General features: G+C 41.3%; 2 protein-coding genes across 6 annotated transcripts in view; one reads left to right on the forward strand and one right to left on the reverse strand.

Moving 5' to 3' along the window:
- The window catches only part of Ube3d (ubiquitin protein ligase E3D), a 151,661-nt gene extending 142,156 nt beyond the window's left edge, over window positions 1–9,505 (reverse strand). Inside the window, exon 1 of the mRNA XM_059267045.1 lies at window positions 9,318–9,505. Coding sequence (XP_059123028.1) covers window positions 9,318–9,394 — 77 coding nt within the window. The 5' untranslated portion in view covers window positions 9,395–9,505. The remainder of the gene's footprint in view (window positions 1–9,317) is intronic.
- Window positions 9,506–11,894: 2,389 nt separating this feature from the next.
- The window catches only part of Dop1a (DOP1 leucine zipper like protein A), a 106,650-nt gene continuing 90,605 nt past the window's right edge, over window positions 11,895–27,939 (forward strand). For 4 of the 5 annotated variants that reach the window (XM_059268313.1, XM_059268315.1, XM_059268316.1 and 1 more), the window contains exon 1: window positions 11,895–12,000. The gene's annotated coding sequence lies outside the window, so the exon portion shown is untranslated. Of the gene's footprint in view, window positions 12,001–19,858; window positions 19,928–27,939 lie in introns of those variants that run through there. The other variant, XM_059268314.1, reaches the window with a different exon arrangement.

Here is a 27,939-nt window from a genome sequence, read left to right on the forward strand (position 1 = left end):
AGCTTACACATTCAACACAGATGTAAGTCTTCTGTATTGGTGTTCATCCTGAGGATGCTGAAGTTGCAGATCTGGAGACTGGCAGTACCTTAAACAACATGGTGTCCAGAAGATAATATGTAGGAAGGCAGCTCTGGGGGTCTCTCTCTCTTCTTGTATTACCCTCATCCCAGTGGTTACATCCTCAGGACCTCACAGAAACCCAATGACCTCTCTCAGAGGCTGGCCTCCTCACATCACTTCTCTGTGGGTTTAGAATTTAAACCCCATAGATTTCACGAGGACACAAGCATTTGGGCTATAAGAGGGTTACAGCAGGTAGAGGGGAGAAGAGATAACAGTAAAAGACCCAGCAGTATCCTGGTTGAACAGAAGACTGACCAGGGAGATAAACATCATGAGCTAATGAAAGCCAGGATTTGTACTGTGCAAGAACACAGTTACATGGGGGGAAAAGAGGGAGAAAGCTAGAAAGCACCCTGTGGTAATGGACTAGAACTAGGGATACCTCTATGAATTCATGGTTTAAGATGTACATAAATAGATACAGCGATATAAATAGATGTGAATGTATGTACATGCATAAATAAGTCAACAATATGTCATCTATGTATCCTATTTCTCAAAGGAATGACATTCCAATAGTAATGAGCACCAGTCCTGGGATTTAATTTGGTAGCATGTGCAAGGCCCTAGACTAGACTCCCACTATGTATTTGTACACACACACACACACACACACGTAGACAAATTTCCAAGTGGTCTTATTAAATAAAAAACATGGAGCCAAATACAGGGGTGAAAGCCTTAGAGATCAGGGAAATAGAAATAGCCACCAACTAACCTTACCTCACCACACCACAGCTTCCAAAGTGCCACAATTTCCTGTCTACCCAGACTTTTATTGCCTTGCTCTTCTGCCCTCTCATTGGCTCTTAGCCCAGCCATCTTACTTCCTTGTCACTGCCTGTCTGTACAGACCTCCAGGTCTCTATGGTTGGTACTGGGATTAAAGTCGTGTGTCACCATGCTTGGCTGTTTCCTAGTATGGCCTTAAACACACAAAGACTCTGCCTGCCAAGTGATTGGATTAGAGTTGTGTGCTACCACTGCCTGACTTGTGTTTACTTAAAATGGCTTGCTATTTCCTCTGATCTCCAAGCAAACTTCATTTATTACCATACAAATAAAATATCACATTTCAGCACACATAAAATATCACCCCATTTCTCCTTTTTTTGTCTAATAAATTTTTTTAAATTTAAAAAGTTATAACTAATATAAGAAAAACCATATACAATAAGTACAATAACTATATACAATATATACAAGCAATAAATACATCAACAATGTCTAGTCCATTTGCATTGACAAATTCAGAGAAAATATTCCATTATCTATCCTATTTTGATGAGTCCAAAATGTACCTAATTCACTTTCTATCCCAACTTGTATTACCAAGAGAAAACTATCTTATGTCTTTGAAATTCATACACTTTACACTTCCTTAGTGAGTTTCTTTTATGAAATTTCTTAACAAGGAAAACTGTAACTACAACTATCTAATCTTCAACTCCCTCAGAGACCAAAGAAGGAAATAATATTGCTTTCTTTGTGGCAAAAGTTAGCCACTGGGCAAAAAAAGTGCCCTTGTGTCAACTGATTGACAGTATGTTATATAAACTGGACATGCAGGACCCATAAGAAGGTGACCACTGAACTTTACAAGATGAAATGGTCCTTCAGGTTCCTGCTTCATAGAGGAGACTGCCAGACATTCTACAGGACACATAAAAGCAAATGAAAGACTCTAGGCCTGTAGGCTAAAAATGGATACCCCAACATGCAAAAGAACTTTGGGTGACTGTCCAGGCAGCCAGCTGTCTCTGTCATTCTAGATTTTTGGAAGTTGCTTACAATGCTCGTCCTGTTTACTTAGGTAATATTATATCCTTCTGAGGTCTTTGATGTAGTTAAAGACTAGATAGTTAAATTATGGTTTTCCTTGGTTATAATAAGAGATAAGGTAGATATAAAACCTTGGACTCACAAATATAGGATTAATAAAATATTTTCTTTAAATTTGACAAATATAAATAGAATAGATATTGTAACTGTAATTCTTGCTTCATAACTGTTTTGTTATATATAATTTTACTATGTTAAGGTTAAAAACTTTCCTTTTTAATTAAACAGAAAAATGGAAATGCTGTGGGATAATGCTTTTGTACACTGGTTTAATAAAACACTGATTGGCCAGTAGCCAGATAGGAAGTATAGGTGGGATAAGCAGACGAGGAGAATTCTGGGAAGAGGAGGGCTGAGTCAGGAGATGCCAGCCTGCTGTCCAGTGAGCAGCATGTGATGGCATACAGGTGAAGCCATGGAAAAATGTGGTGACATATAGATTAACAGAAATGGGCTGAGTTTAAGTGTAAAAGCTAGTCAGTAGCAAGCCTGAGCTAATTGCCAAGCAGTTTTAATTAATATAAGCTTCAGAGTGATTATTTCATAAGCGGGTGTGGGACTGCAGGGGCTTGGTGGAACCTGAAGAGAAACTTTCCAGCTACAGACATGCATACACACACACACACACACACACACACACACACACACACACTCACACATATACACTTTTTAAGGCAAGGTCTCATGTATCCCAATCCAGCCTCAAACTAAGTAATGGATGACACAGAATTCCTGATCCTCTGGCCTCCAAATCTCAACTGTTGGGATTACAGGCATGCACTGCCCCACCCAACCAGTAAATATTTTTTAATTGTTTTAAAAAGCAAAGCAATAGGGTTCCTTAGGGAGAACTACATCAGGACTCGGATAGAAAGTAAAAAAATGAGATAAGCCTACACCACACTATGCAGCAAAGTCAACAGAGAAACAAAGGAAGTCAAGTGTCCTCTGCTGAAACTCTAATTTTGGTGGCATTGGCCATTGTTCTTGAGGCATTCTTACTATTGTTATTAAGGATCACACCCGCCTTAAAGCCATCCCAGGACTGCACATCTCACTGAAAAACAGCTAGCATCCTTACAATGTTGTATAAGATTCAGTGATATACAAATAAGAGGAAATCTGCAAATATTGCAGACTAAATGTCATCATGGTGAAAATATTTACATCACAGAAATTATCAAACACTGCAAATCAAGACCTTTCATTTATTTTGTTACCAGAGATCGGGTTATTAAATACTTGGCACTTCATATCCAAACCATAATGGTACCACTCCTTCATGCTCTCTTCCACTTGGCATCTCCTATTCTGTACCCCACCCCATTCAGTTTGTTAAGCAAATGCTACATTGAATAAGAGACTTATTCTCCACCCCTCACCTTTGTCTGTTGTATTTTTCCAGGTATTCCCCTCTATTCAGTAATTTATTTTAAGGTGTTTGTTTTTGTTTTTAATTTCCTGACCACTGTTCATTCATCCATAGCCACTATGAGCCAGTATGTAAACTGGTATAGCCACTGTAGAAATCAGTATGGAAGTTTCTCAAAACTAAAATTAAAATGACCACATGACTGAACTACATGGATATGTACCTGAAGGACTCTTAAGTCTACCACAGAGCTACATGCACATCCGTGTCTATTGCTGCACTATTCACAATGGTAAGGAAATGGACCAAGCCTGGATGAATGGACAACGTAAAGGTGCTCCACATACAGAATGAAATTTTATTCTGCCAGAAAGAAAAGTGAAATCATGGCACTTTCAGGAAAATAGATGAAACTGGAGCTCATTGTACTAATTCAAACTCAAATACTATGTTTTCTCTCATATGTGGATCCTAGATCCCACCCTCCAGGTTTTTCCTTTTCTTTTCTTTTTTGGTTTTATCGAAATAAGGTTTCTCTGGGTAGCCCTGGCTGTCCTGGAACTCGCTCTACAGATCAGGCTGGCCTCAAACTCAGAGATCTGTTTGCTTCTTTCTCCTGAGTGCTGGGATTAAAGGTGTGTACCACCACACCCAGCACGCGCGCGCGCACGCGCGCGCGCGTGTGTGTGTGTGTGTGTGTGTGTGTGTGTGTGTGTGTGTGTGTGTGTATGTGTGTAGGTATAGGTCATACAGTGAGAAACGGGACAGTGAGAATGAGAAATGAGGTTTAAGGAAGCAGAGAGATGAGAGGGGAAAATAAAGTAACAGAACACATTTGCCATGAAGCAGAAGAGAACAACTGGGGAAGGGAGGGGCCCATTGGCGGGGATGGGGGTGGAGCAAAGGGACGACAAAAACAGAAACAGCATATGTACAAAAAAAGCCATAACAAAACCCATCACCTTGGAAAAGGCCCACAAATGGAGCATCAGGACATAATATCACAGATGTAAAAAAATCCATACAATTAATGTAATTAATGAATATCATAAATATAGCTATTGAATGGATACTGCGAATGTAATCAATGAATACCACAAATGTAATAAATATCATGAGTATAATTAACAAAGATCATGAATGTAATTAATATCTTGAAAGTAATTCATGCCACTGAATTGTGAACTTAAAAATGGTTACAAATGCAAATATTATGTTCATTTAAAAAACTAAGGTAGAATGTAATCACTATACATTATATATGTATATGAAATTGAGGACAGCGATGTTCTAAAGTAGAGAGTGGTGATGATGTTATGGGCCTATGAGGATGCGGGACTAAAGTCTATCAAACTGTGCAAACAGGCAAATTGTATACTATGTGAATTATTTGTCAATAAAGGTTTTATAAAAAAAAAAAAAACCATCACTTTGTACTACTAACTTTAAAACGCTAATAGAAAAGTTAAAAAAAAATAAAAGATGAGGAGCCCAACTCAACCATATGAAGAAATAAAAGTACTAAAAATTCTAGTGAATACACAGAGGTTGTGAAAATTGACTTGACAAAAACACTCAACCGTATGCTACTTGAAAAACAAAATCACTTGTGAAGACAAAGGTTTAAAGTATACAGGCAGAAAGGGATATGTTCAAGCAAACAGTGTAGTGAACTGATTTCTCTTACAGATGATGAGCTATCCAATGAGAAAAATTACGCTGGTAATTAAAGGTCATGGAACAACTGGATATCCATACGTAAAAAATAAGGGCTGGAGAGATGGCTCTGTGGTTAAGAGCACTGGCTGCTCTTCCAGAGGTCCTGAGTTCAATTCCCAGCACCCACATGGCAGCTAACAAATGTCTGTAACTCCAAGATCTGACACCCTCACACAGACATACATGCAGGCAAAACACCAATGTATATAAAAGAATAATAAACTTTTTTTAAAAGGTGTGCAGCATTACACTCAGTTAATTTAAAAAAATAAAATAAAAAAATAAACTTTGACTCCTACTTTACTGTGAACACGAAGATTAATCCAATATGCCAGAGACAGAAGCAAAACAAAAGGGGCAGCACTCCTAGAAAACAAATGCAGAAAAGCAGAGCCCAGGGTCAGCCTTGGCTAGCACAGCAAGACTCATTTCTAAATAAACACAAGGATAAAAGAAACCTGAGGAGGGGGGGAAGTAATCACAAAGTTGAAGTAGGCAAAGGTTGAAGACATTAGAAAAGGCTGTTTAAAAAAACTTGAGAAACTGGATTTTGTTAAGATTTAAATTTCAGCTCATCAAAAGACAAACATACTGAGTACCCCTAAACCAAAGGACAAAATGCCCTGGAATGAAAATGATTCAGATCCATACTGACGGTTATGATAAACGGCGCTGGTGGTGGCGCTAGTTACCCTTGGGAAAGTCACGGGCCATGGCCACGACTACCAGAGTTACAAAGAGCTTTATTAGAAAGAAGTAGGGGATAGGAGGGAGGAGAGCCAGGCCTGGTGGGGCAGGGAAGCGGGGAGCAGAGCAGAGAGAGAGCAGAGGACAGAGAGAGGGTGGGGGTCCACGTCCAGCTCTTTAAGGCGGGGATGTATTCGCCAGCGTGCGGTGATGATGTAAGATGCAAGACCCTGAGCTGCGCATGTACAGGACCCTAACACATACCACTTTGGATTTCCATATTAGGGATGCTCAACAAGTTTATGCAAACACTACAAACTCTAGAAAAGCCCAAAATCACCTCAGGCTCACCCAGACCTCTTCCAATGAGGCATACCCTACCTGTATTAGGAAAGTGAAAATGTCTGCCACAGATGCAGGAAGACATCCACACGTACTTATAATGTCTCTATGTTGTTTCAACTTAGCAATAAGACTCAACTGTTTTTATTAGCTAAAGATTTACTTGTTTTTATTAGCTAGAAACCATAAGATACTTTATAAAATAACACACTTGCATTATCAAAAAGTAGATGAAAAAGTTCTCAACATTTTAAATCACCATGGAAATTAAAACCACCATGAAATATCTCCTCATCCCATTAGGATGGCTCAAACCATAGAGACTGACCACATCTGAGAACTGTTTGACAGTTTCTCACAAAGCAATGAACACATCTATCCTATACATCAGTATTTTTACCCGTAGGTATTCATCCAAGGGTATACATGTCATAAAAAGACATTAAACAAGGCTGGGGCTGGGGCTCAGGGGCAAGAGCCCTTGCCTAGCTCAAATACCCAGCCCCCCATACACATAAATCTTATAAAGTAAATCTAATGCAGCTGACTCATGATAAACGCTTTCTGGAAATAAGCAAAACATCCAACAATAGAAGAATGAGCAAGTGGTTTGCGGAATACTCAGACAATGGAAAATTACTCAATAAGAAACAGGAAAGGAATACTAATATAAGCAATAACAGAGGAACCACGAATCTCAAAGCCCTGTTGAAGGTTCCCAGTGCTGTGGAGACAGAGGCAGGCAGATCTCTGTGAGTTCAAGGCTAATCTGGTTTACATAGTAATTTATACCAGCCACTGAACCCCACCCGCCCACCCAAAAAATGTCAGGGAAAACAGATAGAAACAAAAACTAGGGGCTGGAGAGATGGCTCAGTGGTTAAGAGCACTGCCTGCTCTTCCAGAGGTTCTGAGTTCAACTCCCAGCAACCACATGGTGGCTCACAACCATCTCTAGTGGGATCTGATGCCCTCTTCTGGCATAAAGTTGTACATGCAGATAAAGCACTCATCTACATAAATAAATAATAAAATCTAAAAAAAAAAAAAAAAAGAAAACTATGTCAACTTGGCCACATCTGGAATTAACTAAAACACCAAAATGGGGTGCACACCTGTGAGTGATTTTTGCTTAATTTGAAGTAGGAAGATTCACTTCTAATCCAGACCTTTGAGGTAGGAAGACATGCCTTTATTATCCATACCTTCTGAGCTGGGATAAGCCACCTCTAACCTGGGCCACACATTCTGCTGGAAGCCTATATTAGGACACAAAAAAGGAAGCTCTTTGCTCTTTGCCTGCTTGCCCTCACTCTCACTGGCAAGTTCATCCCTTCACTAGAATTAGAGCCTACTTCTTTGGGATTCCAAAGTATACTGAAGACCAGCTGAGACATCCAGCTTCATTCATGGACTGAGCAACTACTAGATTCTTGGACTTTCCATTCATAGGCAGCCACTGTTGGATTAGCGGGACTGCAGCCTGTAAATCCTTCTAATAAATCCCCTTTCTATATATTCAGAGATTCACTCAATAAATTGTTACTCTAGAGAACCCTGACTAACACACATGTCAACACAGTTCAAGAAACAGTGACATTGTGTGGAATGGTTGAATGAAACCAGACCATGGTTATTATTAGGGTAAGGGAAGTGATTGGTGTTACAGGTCAACAGTCAAAACACCAGAGAGACAAACAAGCTGTCTAGCAAAGTAGAATGGTTCATCAACTTGCTTACTGTGGAGGGGCCCCAAAATAGCTTGACCACACAGCTGCCATGGCAAGCTTAGGGATCTAGACACAGCTTCTGTGATAGGATTACTAGCAGGCAACACCCAGATCCAGGAAAAGCCTTAAGCTGACACCACCCAGGGATCTACCCAGGGAAGAGGAAATACCAAACATCCCAAACATTTGAACCATTAGATAAGGTGGCCAGATGTCCTTGAGTCTAGCACACACCTATTTCCCCTTCTTACCAAGATATCCTTAGACAATTGTCAGCCAGTCAGGGTCCTGAACCCTGGAAACCCCCTCACCCCAACCTCTGCTATGATTAAAAACCCCACCCCACCTGAGCTCGGGGCTCTCTGCTCACCACTGAATTAGACAGACAGAGGGACCAAGTCCCAGAGCTTGAATAAAGGCTCTTCGCTTTTACATGTGGGACTCAGTCTCTGTATTGGTCTTTTGGGGGGTCCCTACGATCTGGGCATAACACTTACAGAGTTTTGTTTTGTTTGTATGGGGGGATAAGGAGCTGTATTTGGTAATGTTTGCTCTCTTAATTTCCAAACAAGGTGGACAGAAATTGCAGATATTTGTTTGAAATTATGACCCCACTCCTTTATCTATCTCTCCACCCTTCACCCCCATACTAGGGAGAGAATCCAGGACCTGTACACTCTAGGCAAATGATTTGCACCGAGCCTAGACTTAATCTCAATCTTAAAACTGAGGAAATTCAGGTAACATTATTCTACCCCTGTGAGGAAGCTAGGATTCATGCTCAGTTCTCAGGCCATATCCAAAATGCCACTCTAGCTACTTGGCAGATTTCAGAAAAGAGGAAACGCTAAAATAATAATAATAATAATAATAATAATAATAATAATAATAATAATAATAATAATAAAATAATAATAATAATAATAATACAGCTGCGATGCTCTGTAATACATTTTCAGATCTAAGTCTATTCGAAACACTTGTCACAAAGTAAACAGGCAAAACCTATGAAGAGATCACAAACCATTAAAATTACTGACCACAAGCAACAAAAGTGAATTTTCAGCTGGGCTGTGGCGGCGCACGCCTTTAATCCCAGCACTCGGGAAGCAGAGCCAGGCAGATCTCTATGAGTTCGAGGCCAGCTTGGTCTACAGAGAGAGCTCCAGGACAGGCTCCAAAGATACACAGAGAAACCCTGCCTGCTCAAACAACAAAAAATAAGGTGCATTTTCCCGCCAAGTTTCTGTTTTGTGTAGCAAATATGAAACTACAAGTTTGCAGATGGACCGGGGAGATGGTTCAGTGACTACAGTGCTTGCCAGGCAAACATAGAGATGAAGTCCACCATCCTGCCCGTCCCACGCATGCGCACACTGGCTCGTGCACGCGCCCACGGGCCCACGCGCTCGCCCCCTCGGTCCCGCGCGTCCGCGCTCCTGGGCCGCGCGCACGTGCACCAGCGCCTGGGTCCCGCGCACCGGCGCCTCCGCCCTCACCTCAGGATTAGCAGCGCGCTCTGCAGCCGTCTCCGCACTTCCAGGAACAGGCGCGTTTTCGCCGCAACCACCGCCATGGCCCACGCAGGCCCCCACGCGGGACCGAGCCCGCAGTCACCAGAACCCAGGCAGAGTGGGAGGGAGCACGTGTCGCAGGCGGCTCCCAGGCGGAGGCAGCGCGGCGGCCGGGCGGGATCCGGAGGTCGGCGACTGTCGGCTACAGCGCCGCCTTCCGGGCAGAGGACGCACTGCGGAGGCTCCCGACCCTGGAGTGCACCTTCCCCCAAACCCGCTCCTTCGTGTAGGACAGGGAGGCGCAAAGAGCAGAGCTGGTCTCCACTGTAAAGATGAGGGACGGGCTTGATCGGAGCAGTTCCATCCCTGAAATGAACAGAAAGCTCAGACTGGGGGGAGGAGGAGGCTCCTCTGGATGGCTTGGGTAGGGACGAGGAAGATAACAGAGCAGAGACAGTAGGGGTGGGTGCTTTCCCCAGGTCCAAAGCCCACCTTATCTGAATCTCCTTTTCTGGAACTAGGACTGTTTATTAGCTTCCGACCGATGCAACCAAAATGTCAGAGATTGATGGGGCACTGCATTCGCTTTAGACAGGATAGCTCCAAGACTGAAGGAGCCCCAAAAATGTAAGCCATGAAAAGACAGTGGATGGAGTCTTGTATCTTGGGTTAAAGGGTCTAATCATACAACTTTGGAGAAGCAAAAAGAAAATGAGTAATTGCTGATGTACACACCCACGATATTGCAAAAATAAAAGACTCAGGGAAGTCATAATTTCATTGCTACTACAAGATACATTTTGAAAGTTTGACGCAGTAAAGTATATGGTGTGGTATAAACAAACAAATATATCAGGCCACAGAATTTCAATAGGACTTCTTTAAAAATGAAAGGCTGTTACTTCATGATAGCTTGTATAAAGGTTACTTCGGGTTGTATAAAGGTTGTCTTAGGGTTACTATTGCTGTCATGAAACACCATGACCAAAGAAACTTGGGGAGGAAAGGGTTTATTCAGCTTACACTTCCATAGCACTTTTCATTGAAGGAACTCAGAACAGAAGCTCAAACAGGGCAGGATCCTGGAGGCAGGAGCTGATGCAGAAGCCATGGGAGGGTACTGCTTACTGGCTTGCTCTCAGGGCTTTGCTCAGCTTGCTTTCTTATAGAACCCAGGACCACCAGCCCAGGGAGAGCACCACCCTCCAGGAGCTGGGCCCTCCCCCATCAATCACTAATTAAGAAAACATCTTATAGCAGGATCTTATGGAGGCATTGTCTCAATCGAGGTTCCTTTCTTACAGATGACTCTACCTTGTGTCAAGCTGACATAAAACTAGCCAGGACAGAAATCCTATTTATTGTTGTTCCATTTCATAATCATAATTACCCAACACCAAACAAACCTGAAGATTTCTAAATAAGTTCTTTAAAGCCACATTCTGGTGCTTACCTGTAATCCCAGCATTAAGGAGGCTGAGGCAGGAGAATTGCTGCAAGTTCAAGGGCAGTTTTGGCTATATAGTGAGTGCAGGGCCGTCCAGGGCTCTGTGACAAGACCCTGCCTCAAAACAAAACAGTCTTTAGTATATTGAAGAACAGTAACGTCAGAGAAGTTTTCTAGTCAGCCTTTAAGGTGCTTTAACGTTTATTATATTGTTGCACAAATTCGTATTTCATCCCAACAATGTGAAGTCATGGGTGGCAATAATAGTTTAAAGAATAAAAGCTGGGGGCGAGAGAGTTGGCTCATCAGTTAAGAGCACTTGCTGCTCTTCTAGAGGACTGGGAAGTTAGGTTTCCAGCACTCACATCCTTCTGCTCATCACTTCTTATAACTCCAGCTCCAGAGCGTCCGACCCATTTTGGGCTCCAGACATGCACATACATATCTGTAGGCATTCTTACACATAAAATGTAAGTAAATAATCTTCGGAAAAACAAAGGTACTAAAAAAGAAAAAAACTACTATTCGGTGTGAACACATTTATTTGAAGGACAATTGTCACCTTCCACGTTTCACACTAAGGAATGTAAAATGCTTAAATATTGACACATAGCGAAATAACACAGCATTCTCAGAACAGTACGCTCATCATAAGTGGTTTAACACTTGTACGCACAAAAAATATTTGTAAAAAACTTTCAATTTTCCTAATGCTGCGGTCCAGACAAAACTCTTTGGAGTAACTGTAAATTTGAAAAGAAGTCTAGACACCAAACCGTGCTAAACTGTCTCTCAATTCCACACAGACTCTGAGCCTGGAATTAACTCGTAGACAGTATATTGATGGACCCTCTGGATCGTACTTAAAACAAGACTTCGAGGCTGTCTTCAATCCCCCCTCCCCTCTCCCTCCGCCCCAGGTTCTCTTCCCGCTGGTTGAAAACACCTGCTCCCGCCTTTCTCGCCGCCGCCGCCGCCTCCACGACCGGCCGCCTGAGGGCGCTGTGGCGCCAGCGAACGCGGGCCGGCGGGCAGCGGCCGGCGGCGGGAGGGGCGGGGGGGCGGGGGGCGGGCTCGAGGCCGCCGACGTCGACGCCGGCGTGGGCGCGCGCGGTGCACGCTGGTAGCTGTCACTAGGCCCTCGGCGGCTGGCGGCCTTGGTGCGGCTGCCGCGGTTGCCAGGCGAGCGGCGCCGGCGGGGAGCCGCAGAGCCCGCGGCAGGTAACAGCGTCCCCGCCCCCCCCCGCCCCCCGGGCGCGGTCGCGCGGCGAGATGCGGTGCGGCGCGGTTCGGGAGGGCGGCTCCGGGGCCGGCCTGCGCTGGTGGCGGCGTCGGGGTGTCGCCACCCGGGCGGCCCCCACCTGTGCCCGCCGCCGTAGGGGAAGCGGGGCCCGGCCCGGCCCGGGGAAGGGCGGTGGGGGGACCCCCGAGAGCCGTCCACGGCCTCGGCGGGCAGAACCGGTGCGGGGCTATGGGGAGGTGTCACCGGGGCGCGGGCGCCCGGCGTCTTTTGTTGGAGGCTCCCAGCCACGGCGTTGCCTCGCCAGTCCGGTGGGTCCCTTTCTGATTGGGGCGACGCCGAGGCCCGCCGGGGTGCCCGTGCAGAGGGTTTAGAGAGCACGGCCAAGTTCACCAAGAGGAAGTCGGGCTGGCACACGGAAGTTGTTAACAGCCCTCACCTTTGATTCCCGAGGCTTTGAAAGTTGCACTATGACCAGACTTACCTGGTGCTCCCCTCCTTACCCTGAGGGGGCGGGAATGGCACGCTACTCTACTTTCTCCTGGCCACGGAAATGATGTGTGTGTGTTCCTACGTTATCTCGGGAGTTCTGTGGAGTTGAGGGAACATCAGGGTTAGAGGTTGGAGTCAAAGCACACGTTCTTTGGGTTTTTAGAAAAATACAGGGATCTCCCTCATTTTCATGGCTCTGAACTGTGGAGACAAAACTCATCTTGGTGGTACAGGCTCTTTATGTTGGTGTGAAGTTCTTGCCATTTTAAGGTTAGTTGTATTTGTTCGTGGTAATATGACCTTTTAGGAATAACATAGGCTGGCATTATGTGCTATGTGACTCACCTGATCGTCAACCTCTTGATTTCATTGAGCTGACGGAAGTTATAGGTAAATTATAGCCTAGGTAGTCTGAATGCCTTCTTCTAATGGTTACTTTTAGTTCAACTTGGTCATTCCTCAGAATTACTAAAGGGAGAGCAAATCTCCAGGTGTACCTCCTTTGGGGGACCCAATTTTTAAGAAAGAGTTAAAAACAGTGAAATAAACACAAAACAGAAAATGTGACACTGTGACCCAAATGTTAAATGTAAATTAATTGTTTAACTGTTTGAGTTCTATTTTGTAATTTACAGTAGAAACAACTGTGGCCTGAGGATAGGGAGCTAAAGTTCAAGGTTCTGCCTTTTGCTGCTAACAGGTGTGATCTCCCAAGTCCTCAGTTACTGTGTGTGTTCTGGTGTCAGTGTTTGTTAACGTTTTGTTTTAGTGGTACTGGGGTTGGAAACCAGGGCCTCATGCATGCTTTGTAAGATACTACCACAAGCTGCACTCCCAACCCGTTGTAAAGTTTTTTCTTGGGGTGCTGGGAAGGAATCAAACCTAGGGCCCTGCATATGCTCAGCCTCAGTTAAAGGGAATTTGAAAAGACCATGGTTTTCCAAATTGATATTTCCCTTCAGCACTGTACTAAAGCAGTAGCTTACTTCCCCTAAACAGTGTTCTCACATGAGGTGGGAACACACTAGACTCCGTCAAGCTTAACTTTTGTTTTCAGTGTTGGAGATCAAACTCAGGGTATTTCTAAAACAGGGCCAACACTCTCCTGCTGAGCTACACCCCCAGCCCCAAATTTGACTTTGATCTGCTTATTAAAGCGGCTCAAGAATGTTACTGCGCTGGGCGGTGGTGGCCCACGCCTTTAATCCCAGCACTAGGGAGGCAGAGGCAAGCGGATCTCTGTGAGTTCGAGGCCAGCCTGGTCTCCAAAGCAAGTTCCAGGAAAGGCACAAAGCTACACAGAGAAACCCTGTCTCAAAAACCAAAACAAACAAACAAAAAGAACGTTACTGCTACGCTTGCATGCATATGATTTTCAAAGGAAGGTGTAAATAGCATTCCCAGATTAAGCTAACCAAAGAGCCCAGGCTTGCAGGCTTGTGGTAGAATGCTTACCAAGCATGCATGAGGCCCTGGGTTCCATTCCAGGCAGTGTTAAAAATCTTCTAGAGTCAAGTAGCACACACTACTAATTTCAAAATTACTGTACTTGTGATATGTCTGCTTGCTTCCAAGCTTACCACATGCAATGGCCCATTGTTGCTGTCTGAGGTATCTGGAGCATGAAGATCTATACTTCACTTGTATAACAAAAGAAACTGTAATTTCCTTAGTAAAAAAAAAAAATCAATATTACAGATACATACATCCTCTTTGTTCCTAATACTTTCATTTATAACAGAGGAATATCTTTTTTCCAGTCTCCTGATGCTTCTTTTTCAACCACAATTCATGTTTTGGTTTGATTTTTGTGGTTATTATTGAATGTATGTAGAATGGCTCTTTAAAGTTCCAAGTGAAGACTTGTTTATAATGGTTTTATTTTCGCTATGATTTCCCCTTCTAGTTAGGCTTTCTCGAAACAATGAAATAGGAAATACACTAAAATGTATTCAGTGCTTAATAACTACATGATTTTAAAATCTCAGGTAATCAAAAAGAGCTAAAAGCAAACAAAAAAAATTCTGAGACTATTATTTCTGAGCTGTTTGGAAACAGCATCTAAATGTTGAAAATTATATTCTTTTGCTAAATTCTGTGAAGTATTATTATGTTGAACATTTTGTCACTGTTAGAAAACACGTGACAATCCAAGAGAAAAGACTTTTAGATCGAAGTTGCTCTCCCTGTCCTTAACTCTGTTGCTTCTGGGCCTCTGGTCAGGTAGAATGGCCTGGCAGAGCCTATTTACCTCATGGTGTACAAGAAAGAGGGGGCTTGGCAAGATTCAACCCATCCCTGCCATACCCCACCCCACCACCAACCTACTTCCTGACTTCACCTCTCCTCACCCCCTGCAAATAGCAACAGTAGCTTGGGACCCGGCCTTTTGGGAGATGTCACTAATAGTCAACCATGCCGATATTCTGTCTTCTTTATTACTTGGGGCAAATGCTATTAATACACACTTTAGTTTGGGGGGATATAGAATACTTAATTTTGTTTGTTTGTTTGTTTGTTTGTTTTTCGAGACAGGGTTTCTCTGTGTAGTCCTGGCTGTCCTGGGACTCCCTCTGTAGTCCAAGGTGGACTTGAACTCAGAGATCCACCTGCCTCTGCCTCCAGAGTGCTAGAATTAAAGGTGTGCACCACCATGCCCAGCTTAGAATATTTAATTTTAATAGGTAAACTCTAAATGAGGTACGTTTGGCCTCTGAAATAAAACTAGTAGATGAGTAAAGCTAATGTTTTTGTTTAGTAGCTCACAGTTTTTTGTTTTTTTTTTATGCTGTTTTATTGTATGCTACAGCCAGTGTATATAAAATAGTTAAACCTTGTGAAACAGAAATCCATGAAAATTCAGAGAGGTAGATGTTAAGATCTGACAAGTAGAAGATTGTATATTATGGCACGCATTATAGAGAAGCTTTTGTACAGACTTCAAATTTAGTTCTCTTGAATATCCACTGGTTCATGAAAAGTGGTTTGAGAAACCTCAAGATACATGACTACAAAAAGGAGCAGACTTTCTGGGGTCTGAAGGGATTTGTACTTGAAGACACTCCAGTCAGCAGAGGGTCATGTTGAGCATTCTGCAGACAAAACTGTTTCAAGTCTGCAGCTGCCTGGGAAACCTTCACGCGGTTGAGCCCGGCCTCCAGCCGGAGCTGCTGAACCACCTTCTTCATGGTGGCGACGCTGGAAGAACCCAACTTGGCGCGCGGGACAGCCGTGCCGACTCGTCAAGCCAAGCGAGGGGCGGCAGGTCGCGGGGCGGTGGGGCAGCTCACAGTTTCTATTGATGGTTTATTGTAGGAAAATACTTTTGATTCCCATGTTTCTAAACTGTGATTTCTCTTTTCTATTGATATTATTTACCTCTTTTTAAAGCCAACTAAACCTTAAACCTCAGTGACTTTAAAGTCAAAGATAGAATCAAATTTCTTGAGGAAAAAATTTTATATGGTAATATACATCTATTTAATGGCACCTTTTACTGTGTTTTAACCCATGTATCCAACATCAAAATCAAGATTTGGAGTTGCTACCAGTCAGACGTGTATTACTCAGTATTTCCCTTGTTTAGAGTTCTCTTCCATTATGCTTCTCTGAATTATATCCTTCAAGTCCTCAAATACCACCTTGTCTATGAATCCTCTTTTGGTGATCTCATTTTCAATTTTTTCCTCCTCTGACTTGCCTGGACTTAAAAAAAAAAAATCCTCCATCCTTCATGATGGCTAAATAGAGGATGACATGCACATCACAAATAACCGTGTCTTGATCAAAGAGATAATTTAATGTAGTATTTATTAAATGTCTTCCTTATCAAAAATTTGACCATATATACGTTTCCTATATAATACTTCTGTACATCAATGTGATTATTTTTTAAAAGACACTTGAAATACCCTTTAGTTAACAGTTGATAACACTTGCCATAAACAGAAGGCAGACATGAGTAAAAATAAAGAAAACGGTGTTGTTGGAAGCATCTAGCTAGAAACACATGCTTCATGACTACTCTAATCCTTGAGAGTGAACGTTCTTTGTTTAGAAGGGAGAGTAGCCAGAATTAACTGCTGTTCTTGATACCATCCTGGCACCAAACTAAGACTTAGTATAGTCAGAGGAATTGGAAGAGAATGAACAGGGAATACCTTCCTCACCTTAAGTCACTGTTATCCTCTACAGTCTGAAAAGTCCATGGATGTAGCTAGAGTTTTCCTGCCTGGCCCACAGTCAGGACAAATCTGTCACCCGCCAGTCCCACAGCCACTCAGACCCGACCAAGTAAACACAGAGACTTATATTGGTTACAAACTGTATGGCCGTGGCAGGCTTCTTGCTAACTGTTCTTACAGCTTAAATTAATCCATTTCTATAAATCTATACCTTGCCACATGGCTCGTGGCTTACCGGCATCATCACATGCTGTTTGTCATCATGGCGGCTGGCAGTATCTCCGACTCAGCCTTCCACTTCCCAGCTTTATTCTCCTCCTTGTCCTGCCTATACTTCCTGCCTAGCCAATGGCCAATCAGTGTTTTATTTATTGACTAATCAGCAACACATTTGCCATACAGAACATCCCACAGCACATGGAGTCATCTATTTGGTGGTTGGTGGCTCAAAGTTCCATAAATATTTACGTAAGCAGAATTTTGACTTTCTTTTGCAGTCTTATCTGTTCAAAACTTGGGGAATAGCTTCATTGAAAATTCAAAATGTGTGAACATACGTTAAAAATACAGTTCAAAGATGAAAACTTAATATGATCATTACTGAACCAGATAAATGCCTGTATTTTCAAAATAGTCTTAATGGTGCTATATCACATTTGTAATAAAAAGCTAGAACTGCAATTTTAGTAAGATAAGTTATCTTTAAGGGAATAAGTTATCTAAAGGGAAAAAAAATCTAAATCCTAGAAGCAGGGCCCTTCTGTTAACCAAGTAGTCTAGAAGGATAAAATATGCACCTTTTTAAAATTACTTTTTATGTGCACACTCAGAGGGAACTTCCTAGGGAAGGAGTCTGCGAGAGTAAAGTAATGCACCTAAAGTGCAGCTCATTCCTGCTCCACCCCGTCTTGTGACATCACGTTTTTATAGCCAGTTTGTCCTATTTCCATGCTACGAAAAGCTCCTTCCTCTGGTGTAATGAGAAATACCCCTGTCTTTTGGAAGGATATTCATAGAAACTGGCATGAAAATAGATTGTCTGTTTTTTTGTGTGGACATTTTTGTGTTTCAGGTGGCTGTGAGAATTTATAGGCATGCATCTAGATTTTCAGCCTGAAGTTTTCTTTTATTTTGTGTTCAGGGTCAAAGAGCTTAGGTAAATAGACCAGTTAGTTAGATTGGGTTTCCTATTTTCAAAACAAACAAAAGTCCTGTGGTGATGCAGCTTTCAGTGTACACAGTGATTTGCTACTCAGCCAGTGGTTAGACTGCTGTTAGGCTGAGGTTTGGGGATGCAGCCTCAGACTGGAATTTCGAAAAAGCTGTTTAATCTGTGTCATAAGAAAGATTGGACCCCTGAAAAGTTGTCTCTACATTGTTTGTCTACTAGAACACAAAACAGCAGTATAGGTGCCACCGATGAGCTGTCATTGAGTGACAGCTGACAATCATAAGTACACAGCAATCTTAGTTCTTTGAATTGAGCAAGTGAGTAGCCTACATTTTTAGTTGCTTTTGGCTGTGCTCTGTAATATTAGGATAAGGGACCATAAGATATCAGTGGTCTAAAACCTTTTCAATATGCTTCTTTCATTAGATTTCTAGACAAATTTTCTAGAACATTTGTATGCCACAAATACCATCCCAGACCACTAATTGTGCTTTTTTCAAAAGACAGACCTGGCAGAGTGGCTTTTCCATACACTCTTACACATATCTTACCATATGGAACTTCTTACATTTTTTCCTTAAGAGTATCTTCCTCCTAAGAAAATATCAAAATATAGTACGTGCTTTAAAGCTACTCTTTGTCATTTGGCTATTCAGATTTCAGTGACTTCCTTATTGTGTACAATGGCGTCATTGATTGGAAACTCAACTTTGAGCCTGGATGTGGACTCCAGCATCATAATTACTTTAGTGTATCAGAGTCCTCCACGTGCCTTCTCCAGGCCTACCTGATTCTGTAACTTGCTGCAGTTAGTTTAATGTGATCTGATAACTACTATTTATACTAACTATGTCTTTCAAAGTAGAGAATTTATACTCCTTTTTTTCATTTCATTGATCATGCATTTGTTTTATGTATTACAGAATACTGAAGCTTAGAAGTCACTGAATTTCTGAGGATTCATATTAGATTTGTCAATCTCTGTTTCAGGGAACTTACTGGGAAACGAAACATCTTACCATCATTTGCTTTCGTCATACTGTTTTATCATGCATACAGGGTGCAGCAAAGCCAGGAACACCAAAACATGTATCTTTTCTGAAAAACAATGTGTGTTAAAGTAAGAACTTACCCAGTGAGGACTCTTGGTAATTGAGGATACCGAGTCTAAACTGATTATCTTTTGTAGCCAGGCAAGTTAAAGGAGGAAAGGTCCGAGTTGGCTTAGGGCTTAAGGGTGCAGCCCATCGTGGGGAAGGAAGACACAGGAGAGTGAGGCGGCTGCCACACTGTGTCCACAGTTGGGACACACGATGACTAGCATGCTCACCTGCTTTCCGCCACTTTTCCTTTTTCAGTCGAGGGCCCCACTCCATGAGATGATGTCACTGGCATAGTGGTTCTTTCCCTCCCTTCAGTGGACCCTTTTTGTAAATTCCCACACAGACAAGGCTTGAAGTGTATTTTATAGTTGATTCCAAATCCAGCAAGCTGACAGTGAAGTTTAACCGTTATCTAAATCATCTCAAGCTGTACTGACTTAAAACACTATCTGTCACAATTCAATGTTTTGGTGTTGCTTTTTTGTTTTTATTTTTCAAAAAGGATAGAGGAGCTTGACTATGAAGTATACCCTCACCTCCACCCCTTGTGATATTGCCATTGCTTGTTGGCCACAGCTGCAAACATCTGAAGGTTCAATTTAGGTGGTGGATCCACTTTTAAGGTGGCTTACTCATATGACTAGCATTTTTTTTTTTTCCCTGACTGTTGGGAAAAGTTCCTCTCTAAGTGAGTCTCTACAGCACTGGTTCTCAACCTTCCTAATGCTTCGGCTCTTTAATACGCTTTCTCATGCTATGCTGACCCCAGCCATAAGATTATTTTCATTGCTAATTCTAACTGTAATTTTGCTACTGTTATGAATTGTAATGTAAATATCAATGTTTTTTGATGGTCTTAGGGTCGCCTAAGGTTGAGAACCACTGCTCTACAGGGTTGCCTGATTATCCTTATGACAAAGATAGTAGTTGCAGAATGAGTGACCCAAGAAACACCAAGGTAGGAGCTGCCATATTTTCTAGCCCTGGCCAGGGCGTAACTGAGTTCTCAAGAAGCATTTAAGATATAGATCTTACTAGTTTTTATTTTTTTTTTTTTGTTATGAGATGAAAGAGGAAAGAAATCCCACATTGCTGTTACTTTATTCGTTCATATTCACCTCCCCCATCTGTCTCTCTTAGGAACACAACACAGTGATCAGACCCAGGGCCTTGCATGTGCTAGGCCCTGAGCTATATCTTCAGCCTCTATTTGATGTTCTTTAGGGACATTATTTAGTCATTCTGTTTTAAATTTTTTTAATCATTGTCATAATAAGGAAAATTTCATATAATTTTGAAGTATATAATGAAAATTCTTTTTCCCATCCTTCATTTACCTGATTTCCATCTATCCCCAGAAGATAATCAACTTTATTTTTGAGAGGTATCATAGACATGCAAATTGATATATTCCTGCCTTACACAAATTGATATATTATATACCTTATGTAAGTTATAACTTTATAAGCACTTCTGCATCTTGATTTTTTTTTTTTTTAGTTTATATATCTTGGAAGCATTTTCTAAATCAGTACATAGAGTTTATTCATTCTTTACCAGCTGAGCATGCTAAAAAAAAAAGCAAGCGCGCGCGCACGCGCACACACACACACACACACACACACACACACACACACTGTGATCCAGTATTAATAATGTTTATTGATTATGCACTATTGTAAAGCATTTACTAGGAGCGGATGTGAAAGCTAAGATTACAAATGGAGCCTCTTTTGTCATTGAGATTGTGACCCTGGGAGTCACAAGTCAATTACAGGAAAACAAGGTGAGCTCTGTGATAGAAGAATAATATATAACTGAAGTTGAGGGTTGGGGAAATGAAATGAGAGAGGGTGGGATGGTCAGGACTTCTCAAACTACATAACATCTGAGACCTGAAGGCTGAGTTGGGATTTAGTATTTCAGACAGAAGAAATACAAAACTGGCCACAGTCATCAAAAGACCATACATAGAGACCTTGGAATAAAGTGGAAAGGCATGATATAAATCTCAGTATGTATAGTCAAATATTTCATGAAAGTGCCAGGATTACCCAGCATGTAAAGGGCAATCTCTTCAACAAATGGTGTTGGAAAAACTATGTCAACAACTAAAGACCTAAAAGACATGAAACTATAAAGACTTGTCCTAGAAAAAAGCATAGGAGAAAAGCTCCATTTTGTATGGCATTGAGTCTCAGATAACACATTAAAAGCACAGACAATCAAGACAGAGCAGAGTGAGAAAGCAGCCGATGGGGCAGGAGAAAATACGAATCCAGAGTACATAAAGAACTGAACTACACACATCCCAATTAAAAGATGTGAAAAGACATTTCCCCAAAGATCTCAATGGCCAATAAACATGAAAAGAAGAAAACATTTGCATGTTACAATGCAAATGAAAGCTTCAGTGAAATACTGCTCACACCCCTTAGGGTGGCTAGTTCCAAAATAAAACACTACCCAGAAAGTAAGATTGGTGCATCTGTAGAAAAATTAGAATCCTTATGTGCAGTGGATGGCCGCACTGGAAAGAAGTATGATAGTTCCTCAAAGCGTTAAAACACGGTGGGGAGATAAAGCACTTGCCACACAAACACAAGCACTGCAGCTTGGTTCTCCAGCATCCACTAAACGCTGGATGGCCTGGTGGACTGCCTGCGATTCTGCTTGGAAGGTAGAGAGGGGTTCCTACAGAGCAGGCTGGCCGGCTAGACTAGCCCACATAGGTGGGTTCAATTGAGAGACTCTATCTCAATGAATAAGGGGGAGAGCAGTTAAAGCCTGTCAGCCTCTAACCTTCATATATACACATGTGTATATGTGCACCTACGCGCGCACACACACACACACACTCTGTAGTCTAGGAATCCCGCGTTTTGAATACGTAGTAAATATAAATTGAAAGTAGAGTCTAAAAGAGATGCTTGCATGTTTATAGCACTACCATTTAGGGTAGCTGAGAGGTGGAAATAGCCTAAATGTCCATTTACAAATTAATTGATAAAACAAACACAATATTCCCTGTAAGAGAATATTATTCAGCCTTGAAAAGGATAGTCTGACAGATGCTACAGTGTGAATAAATGTTGAAGACATTATGCTAAATAAACTTGGCCTAGCGTAGTGAAAAGACAGATGCTGTATGGTTTTGCTAATGGGAAGTAGCTGTAGTAGTCAGACTCATATAAACAGAAACCAGAATGGTGGTTGCCAGGTGTGGGGCAGGGAGAGGAAGTGGAGATTGTTTAGTAGACAGAGGGAGGTTTAGGCTTGCAAGATGAGAGTCATAGAAGAGTCTACAAATTGCATGTGCTTATTAATTACTACTGAAATACACACTCAGTTAATGAGATGGTAAATTTTAGGTTGCTTTACAATTTTAAAAGATGACCAGCCTTTAGAAAACAAAGCATATGTTCATCCAAAATACTATAGTATAATTTAAACCATGTTTCTAATATTGAAAATGGTAGTGGTTAACAAATGAGCCAAGTCAGGAACTGACTCATAATGTATCATTCAGAGGCTTGAAGTAATCCTGATAGTAAACCTTCAGGTGACAAAAAGAAGCAGGGGACATAGCCCGAAAAGGAAACAAGGTAAAGGGAAGAAGTCTTAAACAATGGACAGTAGCTGAGATCTTGCTTGCAGGGAGATAAGTACAAATGATAGGATTAAATATATGGTTCCATCACTAAAAAGGGCTTGTAGTCAAGACTGTGAACTTGTGTTTCACTTCCCAGGAATTAAATGTCACAGTTACATTTCTTTTTTTTTTTTTTTTTTTTGGTTTTTCGAGACAGGGTTTCTCTGTGTAGCTTTGCGCCTTTCCTGGAACTCACTTGGTAGCCCAGGTTGGCCTCGAACTCACAGATCCGCCTGGCTCTGCCTCCCGAGTGCTGGGATTAAAGGCGTGCGCCACCACCGCCCGACATTTCTTACATGGTAAGAAAACTAACAGTGCTTCAGGTGCTTTATCAGACTTATCTTTCTGAACTTCCTGAGGGAGTGAGTAGTAATGTGCTCTGCTTTTTACTTGTAAAAGTAATTGGCTCTTTGAGTACATATGTAATGAAAACACAGGAATCTGCTGTAATTTAAATGTAAAACATTCAGGATGATGGGTAGATATTCATTCTGAAAGAGAGGCACATTTGTGCATATTATTAAAACTGTTGCTAAAGTTTATCTTCCCAATCACCAAAACACCTACCTGCTTGTACAGCTGGGGAGGAGGCAGTGGTGCTATTAACAGTTCTGCTTGCTTCACAAAACTGGGGCAAGGCTTTTCTCCACATACTTTCCATTCCTTTGAGTGGACTGATGTATAGAGATATATGGTATGTGCAATGTGGATTTTATTTTACCTCTGTATGTGCAGTTACTCCACTAATATGCCAGTGCATTCCTGTGTAATATTGTATCTAATCATTTACATGCACAGGCATGATTGAATTTGGTCCATGTAGATAATTTGATTTTTATGAATGTACTATTCTAATATTCTCAGAGTATCTTTCCTTGTCATCTAAAAATCTTGTCATTTCTTCCTACGTACAAGGAAATAAGACATTTTAATACAAGCAAATGGTAACTGTAAGAAAAATGGGATTTTTTTCTTCTTCTATTGAAATTATTTTCGTACAATATATTTTGATCAGATTCTATCTCCTTCCCAACTCTGCCAATTCTACCCACCTTCTTATCCACCCAACTTCATGTTCGTATGCTCATCATGCACTCTTGTGCTTGCTAGAACTTTTTCTCACTCAGGTGCTAGCTTGCTCTCCCTGTCTGTCTGTCTGTCTCAAAAACAAAAAAACAAAAAGCAACCCCCCCCCCAAAAAAAAAGGAGAGGGGTAATTCTTTTTGTGTTGGCCAACTACTGGGCATGGGGCCTGCCCCAGAGTGTGGTTGATATAACCAGTGACACTCCATTGGAGAAAACTGATTTTCCTTTTTTTATCAGGTATCATTTGCAAATAGGTTCTTAGGGATGGGATTTTGTGTCTACCTCCCCTTTGTCATGCTGGGATTTTTGCTTGTTTGAACTTGTGTGGGTCTTTTGATGTTGTCACAGTCTCTATGAGTTCATATGTGCATTAGCCTTGTTGTATCTGGAAAGTGTTCTTTGGAGTCATCCACTACCTCTGGCTCTTAAATCTTTCTTCCTCATTTTCCATGTAGATCCCTGAGCCAAGAGGTGAGCAGTATGAGACAGATGTCCCATTTATGACTGAGTGCTCCAAAGTCTCACTCTGCACATTGTCCAGTTGTGGGTCTCTGTGTTAATTTCCATCTTCTCCAAGAAGAAGCTTCTCTCTCTGATCAAGGCCCAGCAAAGCACTGATATATAACAATATGTCATTAAGAGTTAGATTGTTATGTTCCTTTAGCAGTATAATAGTAGTAGGTTTTCCTCTAGGGCTCATGACCTATCTAGTTTCAGGTTTCCGGACATTTTGACAGTATCTGGTATGGGTTCTATCTCATGGAGTAAGCCTTAAATCCAATCAAAAAGTGGTTGGTTACTCCCATACCATTTGGCCACTATTGCCAGTATATCTTGCAGGCAGATTGTTGTACATCATAGGGTTTGTAGTTGGGTGATAATGATGATTACTTTGTCTCCTCTGGTGGTATGTAAAGTACCTTCCAGCACCACGAATGCTGGTCAGTAAAGGTGAATCTTCTAGTAGGACACCAGCTTGATTTCTACATGTTCACTGACATAAATGTGTCTTCAGCAATAGGGCCTTACTATCGGATTCTATAGAGTAACCAGTAATCTTGGCAGTAGCCTGTGATGGTTAGGGATCTATAGACCTTTTGGGCCAGTGACTCAACAAGATGTAAGGTTTTTACTTTGTGGCATAAGATATCTAGTTTCAGCATTGTCTCTCCCATTATATGGTGACTTCATTTAAATTCCTTTGACATGTGTATATATTTAGGCTCTATTCTATATGGCTTTTTAAAAAGCCTTTAGTGTTAGTTGTCCCTCCCCATATTCCCTTTTTGACCCTGCCCTCATATCCCCTTCTCTGGTTAATTTGCCCTCCTAGTTTCCCCTTTATCTCTTTATAACACTATGTTCTATTTCCACTTTGTCAGAAGAGCTCCCCTCCCCTCTGGTCCTTTACCAGCTACCTAACCTCTGATTATTCTGATTGAAATACACATACCTAAAGCTTAAAAACTAACACCCACATATGTTGTTGGTTATTTTTAACTCTTTTGGCTCTTACACTAGCCTGCCTCCCAGCTCCCAAATAATCACATGGAAACTTATTCTTTCTTATGAATGCCTGGTCTTAGCTTGGCTTGTTTCTAGCCAACTTTTCTTAAATTATCCCATCTACCTTTTGCCTCTGGGCTTTTATCTTTTTCTATTTTATATGCTTTTCTTTCTTTCTTTCTTATGCTGTTGCTGGTTGTGTAGCTGGGTGGCTGGCCCCTGATGTCCTCCTCTCCTCCTTTTCTTGCTCCTCAATCTTCTCTTCCCAGATTCTACCTCCTGTTTATTCTCTCTGCCTGGCAGCCCTGCCTATCCCTCTCCTGCCTAACTATTGGTCATTCAGCTCTTTATTACACCAATCAGGTGTTATAGATAAGCAAAATAACACAGCCTCACAGAGTTAAATAAATGCAACATAAAAGAATGCCACACATCTTTGCATCATTATACAAATGTTCCACAGCATAAACAAATGTAACACGTCTTAAAATAATATTCCACAACATACATATAAGAGAAAACACATCTAGCTTACTTTACAATGTTTGTTTTTAGCTCTATCCATTTACCTGCAAATTTCATTAAATTTGTAAATGTACCACATTCTATTGTGTAAATGTACCACATTTTCATTATCTATCAGTTGATGGACATTTAAGCTCTTTCCAGTTTCTGATTACTAAGAATACAACAGCAATGAACATGGATGAGCAAGTATCTCTGTAGTAAATTGTATGTAAATTGAGCATATAGTAAATATATGCTCAAGAGTGATATAGCTGGATCTTGTGGTAGATTGTTTCAGCTTTTGAGCAACCTCTATACTGATTTCCACAGTTGCACTCCCATCAGCAATGAATAAGTGTTCCCATTTCCCAACATCCTCCCCAGCATGTGCTGTATTCTGTTTTATTGATCTTGGCCATTCTGACTGGGGCAAATCTCAAAGTAGTTTTTTGATTTGCATTTCCCTGATGACTAAGGATGTTGAACATTTCTTTAAATGTTTCTCAGTCATTTGTGTTTCATCTTTAGAGAACTCTGTTTGTTCTATACCCCATTTTAAAAATTGGGTTATTCATTTTCTTGATGTTCAGGTTTTTTGTTGTTGTTATTTTTATTTATTTTTATATATCCTAGATACCAACCCTCTATCATATATAATTGATTAACGTTCCCCACCCCTTTATTCTGTAGGCTGCTGTTTAGGTCAAATGATGCCCTCTGCTGTACAGAGGTCCCATTTATTAAGTCTGATCTTAATACCTGTGCTATAGGTGTTCTGTTTAGAACTTTTCCTGTGCTTTTGAGTTCAAGCCTATTCCCTAATTCCTTTTCTATCACATTCAGTGTATCTGGTCTTGTGTTGAAGTCCTTGATCTATTTGGAGCTGAGTTTTGTGCAGGGTGATGGATATGGATCTATTTTCAGTCTTTTACATACAGTGTGACCAGCGCCATTTGTTGAAGATGCTGTCTGAAATGCATGTATATATACACATATGTGTATACATATATATACATATACATATATACACACACACACATACACATACACACATACATATGAGGGGGTGTTTTGAGACAAAGTTTCTCTATGTAGCTCTGACTGACCTGGAATTTGCTCTGTAGACCAGGCAGGCCTCAAACTTATAGAAGTCTCCCTGCCTCTGGCTTCTGAGTGCTGGGATTAAAGGTATGCACCCCCACTGCCTAGATGAAATACATATTTTTAAAAAGCGTGCTACACCTCAAAGCTGGAATTATTTGGGTTTCAGTTGTAAGTAATACACATTACTAGTTTGTACAAGTGTGGTTAATACCAAGATATATGACTAAACTAGACTATGCAATTAAGCTATCAGTGTTGTTCACAGAATTCCCCAAAATGTGGAAACTTCCTTAAAATATTTCTTTTCTAAAATATTTTGTCATCTCATAATGAACCCTCTGGTGAATTACATATATTCTTGCCAACATTTTTTAAGCCTTTTAGTCTTAAAAACCATCCATTTGATGTGTATTAGTGTGCATCCTGCATCCCAGCAGGAGCCCACACATGTGCCCTGGACATACTTAGGTTTGGGAACAGCCATACCTATCACTCTGGTTTAGATTCACAGCCCAACTTGCTACATCACTAGAGGATTTCATTCCACTGGGGAATGTAATTTCACTTCAGGATTATTTTCTCAGGATATTAGATTGTCTTTTTGTTTATTTTGTTTTGTTTTTGAGACAAAGTCTCTTTGTAGTCCTGGCTGTCCTGGAACAATCTCTGTAGATCAGACTGGCCTTGAATTCACAGAAGTGAATACCTGCCTCTGCCTCCTCAGTGCTGGGATTAAAGGCGTGCACCACCATGCCTGGCCAAGCAGTGGATTGTCATTTTATGCATACTGAACATAGTTCCTCGGCCACCATGCCACTTAGAGAAATAGAATTAGTGTTTTATAAAAACCGCAAACCAAACCCCTTCCCTATCCTAATTTATAATCAGTTTGCCTAATAAACTTGTTTACTGGAAACACTATCAGTATTGAACAGTGGCTTAGTTGAGTTTCTATTGCTGTGATCAAATACCATGACCAAAATCAACTTTGAAAGGAAAGGGTTTATTTCATCTTATAGCTCTCTGGTCATATTCCCATCACTGAGAGAATTCAGGGCAGGAACTCAAGGCAGGAACCTAAAGGAGCTGAAATAGAAGAAAGCTGCTTACTGACT

Source organism: Peromyscus eremicus, chromosome 7, assembly GCF_949786415.1.
Source record: "Peromyscus eremicus chromosome 7, PerEre_H2_v1, whole genome shotgun sequence".
Classification (NCBI taxonomy): Eukaryota; Metazoa; Chordata; class Mammalia; order Rodentia; family Cricetidae; genus Peromyscus; species Peromyscus eremicus.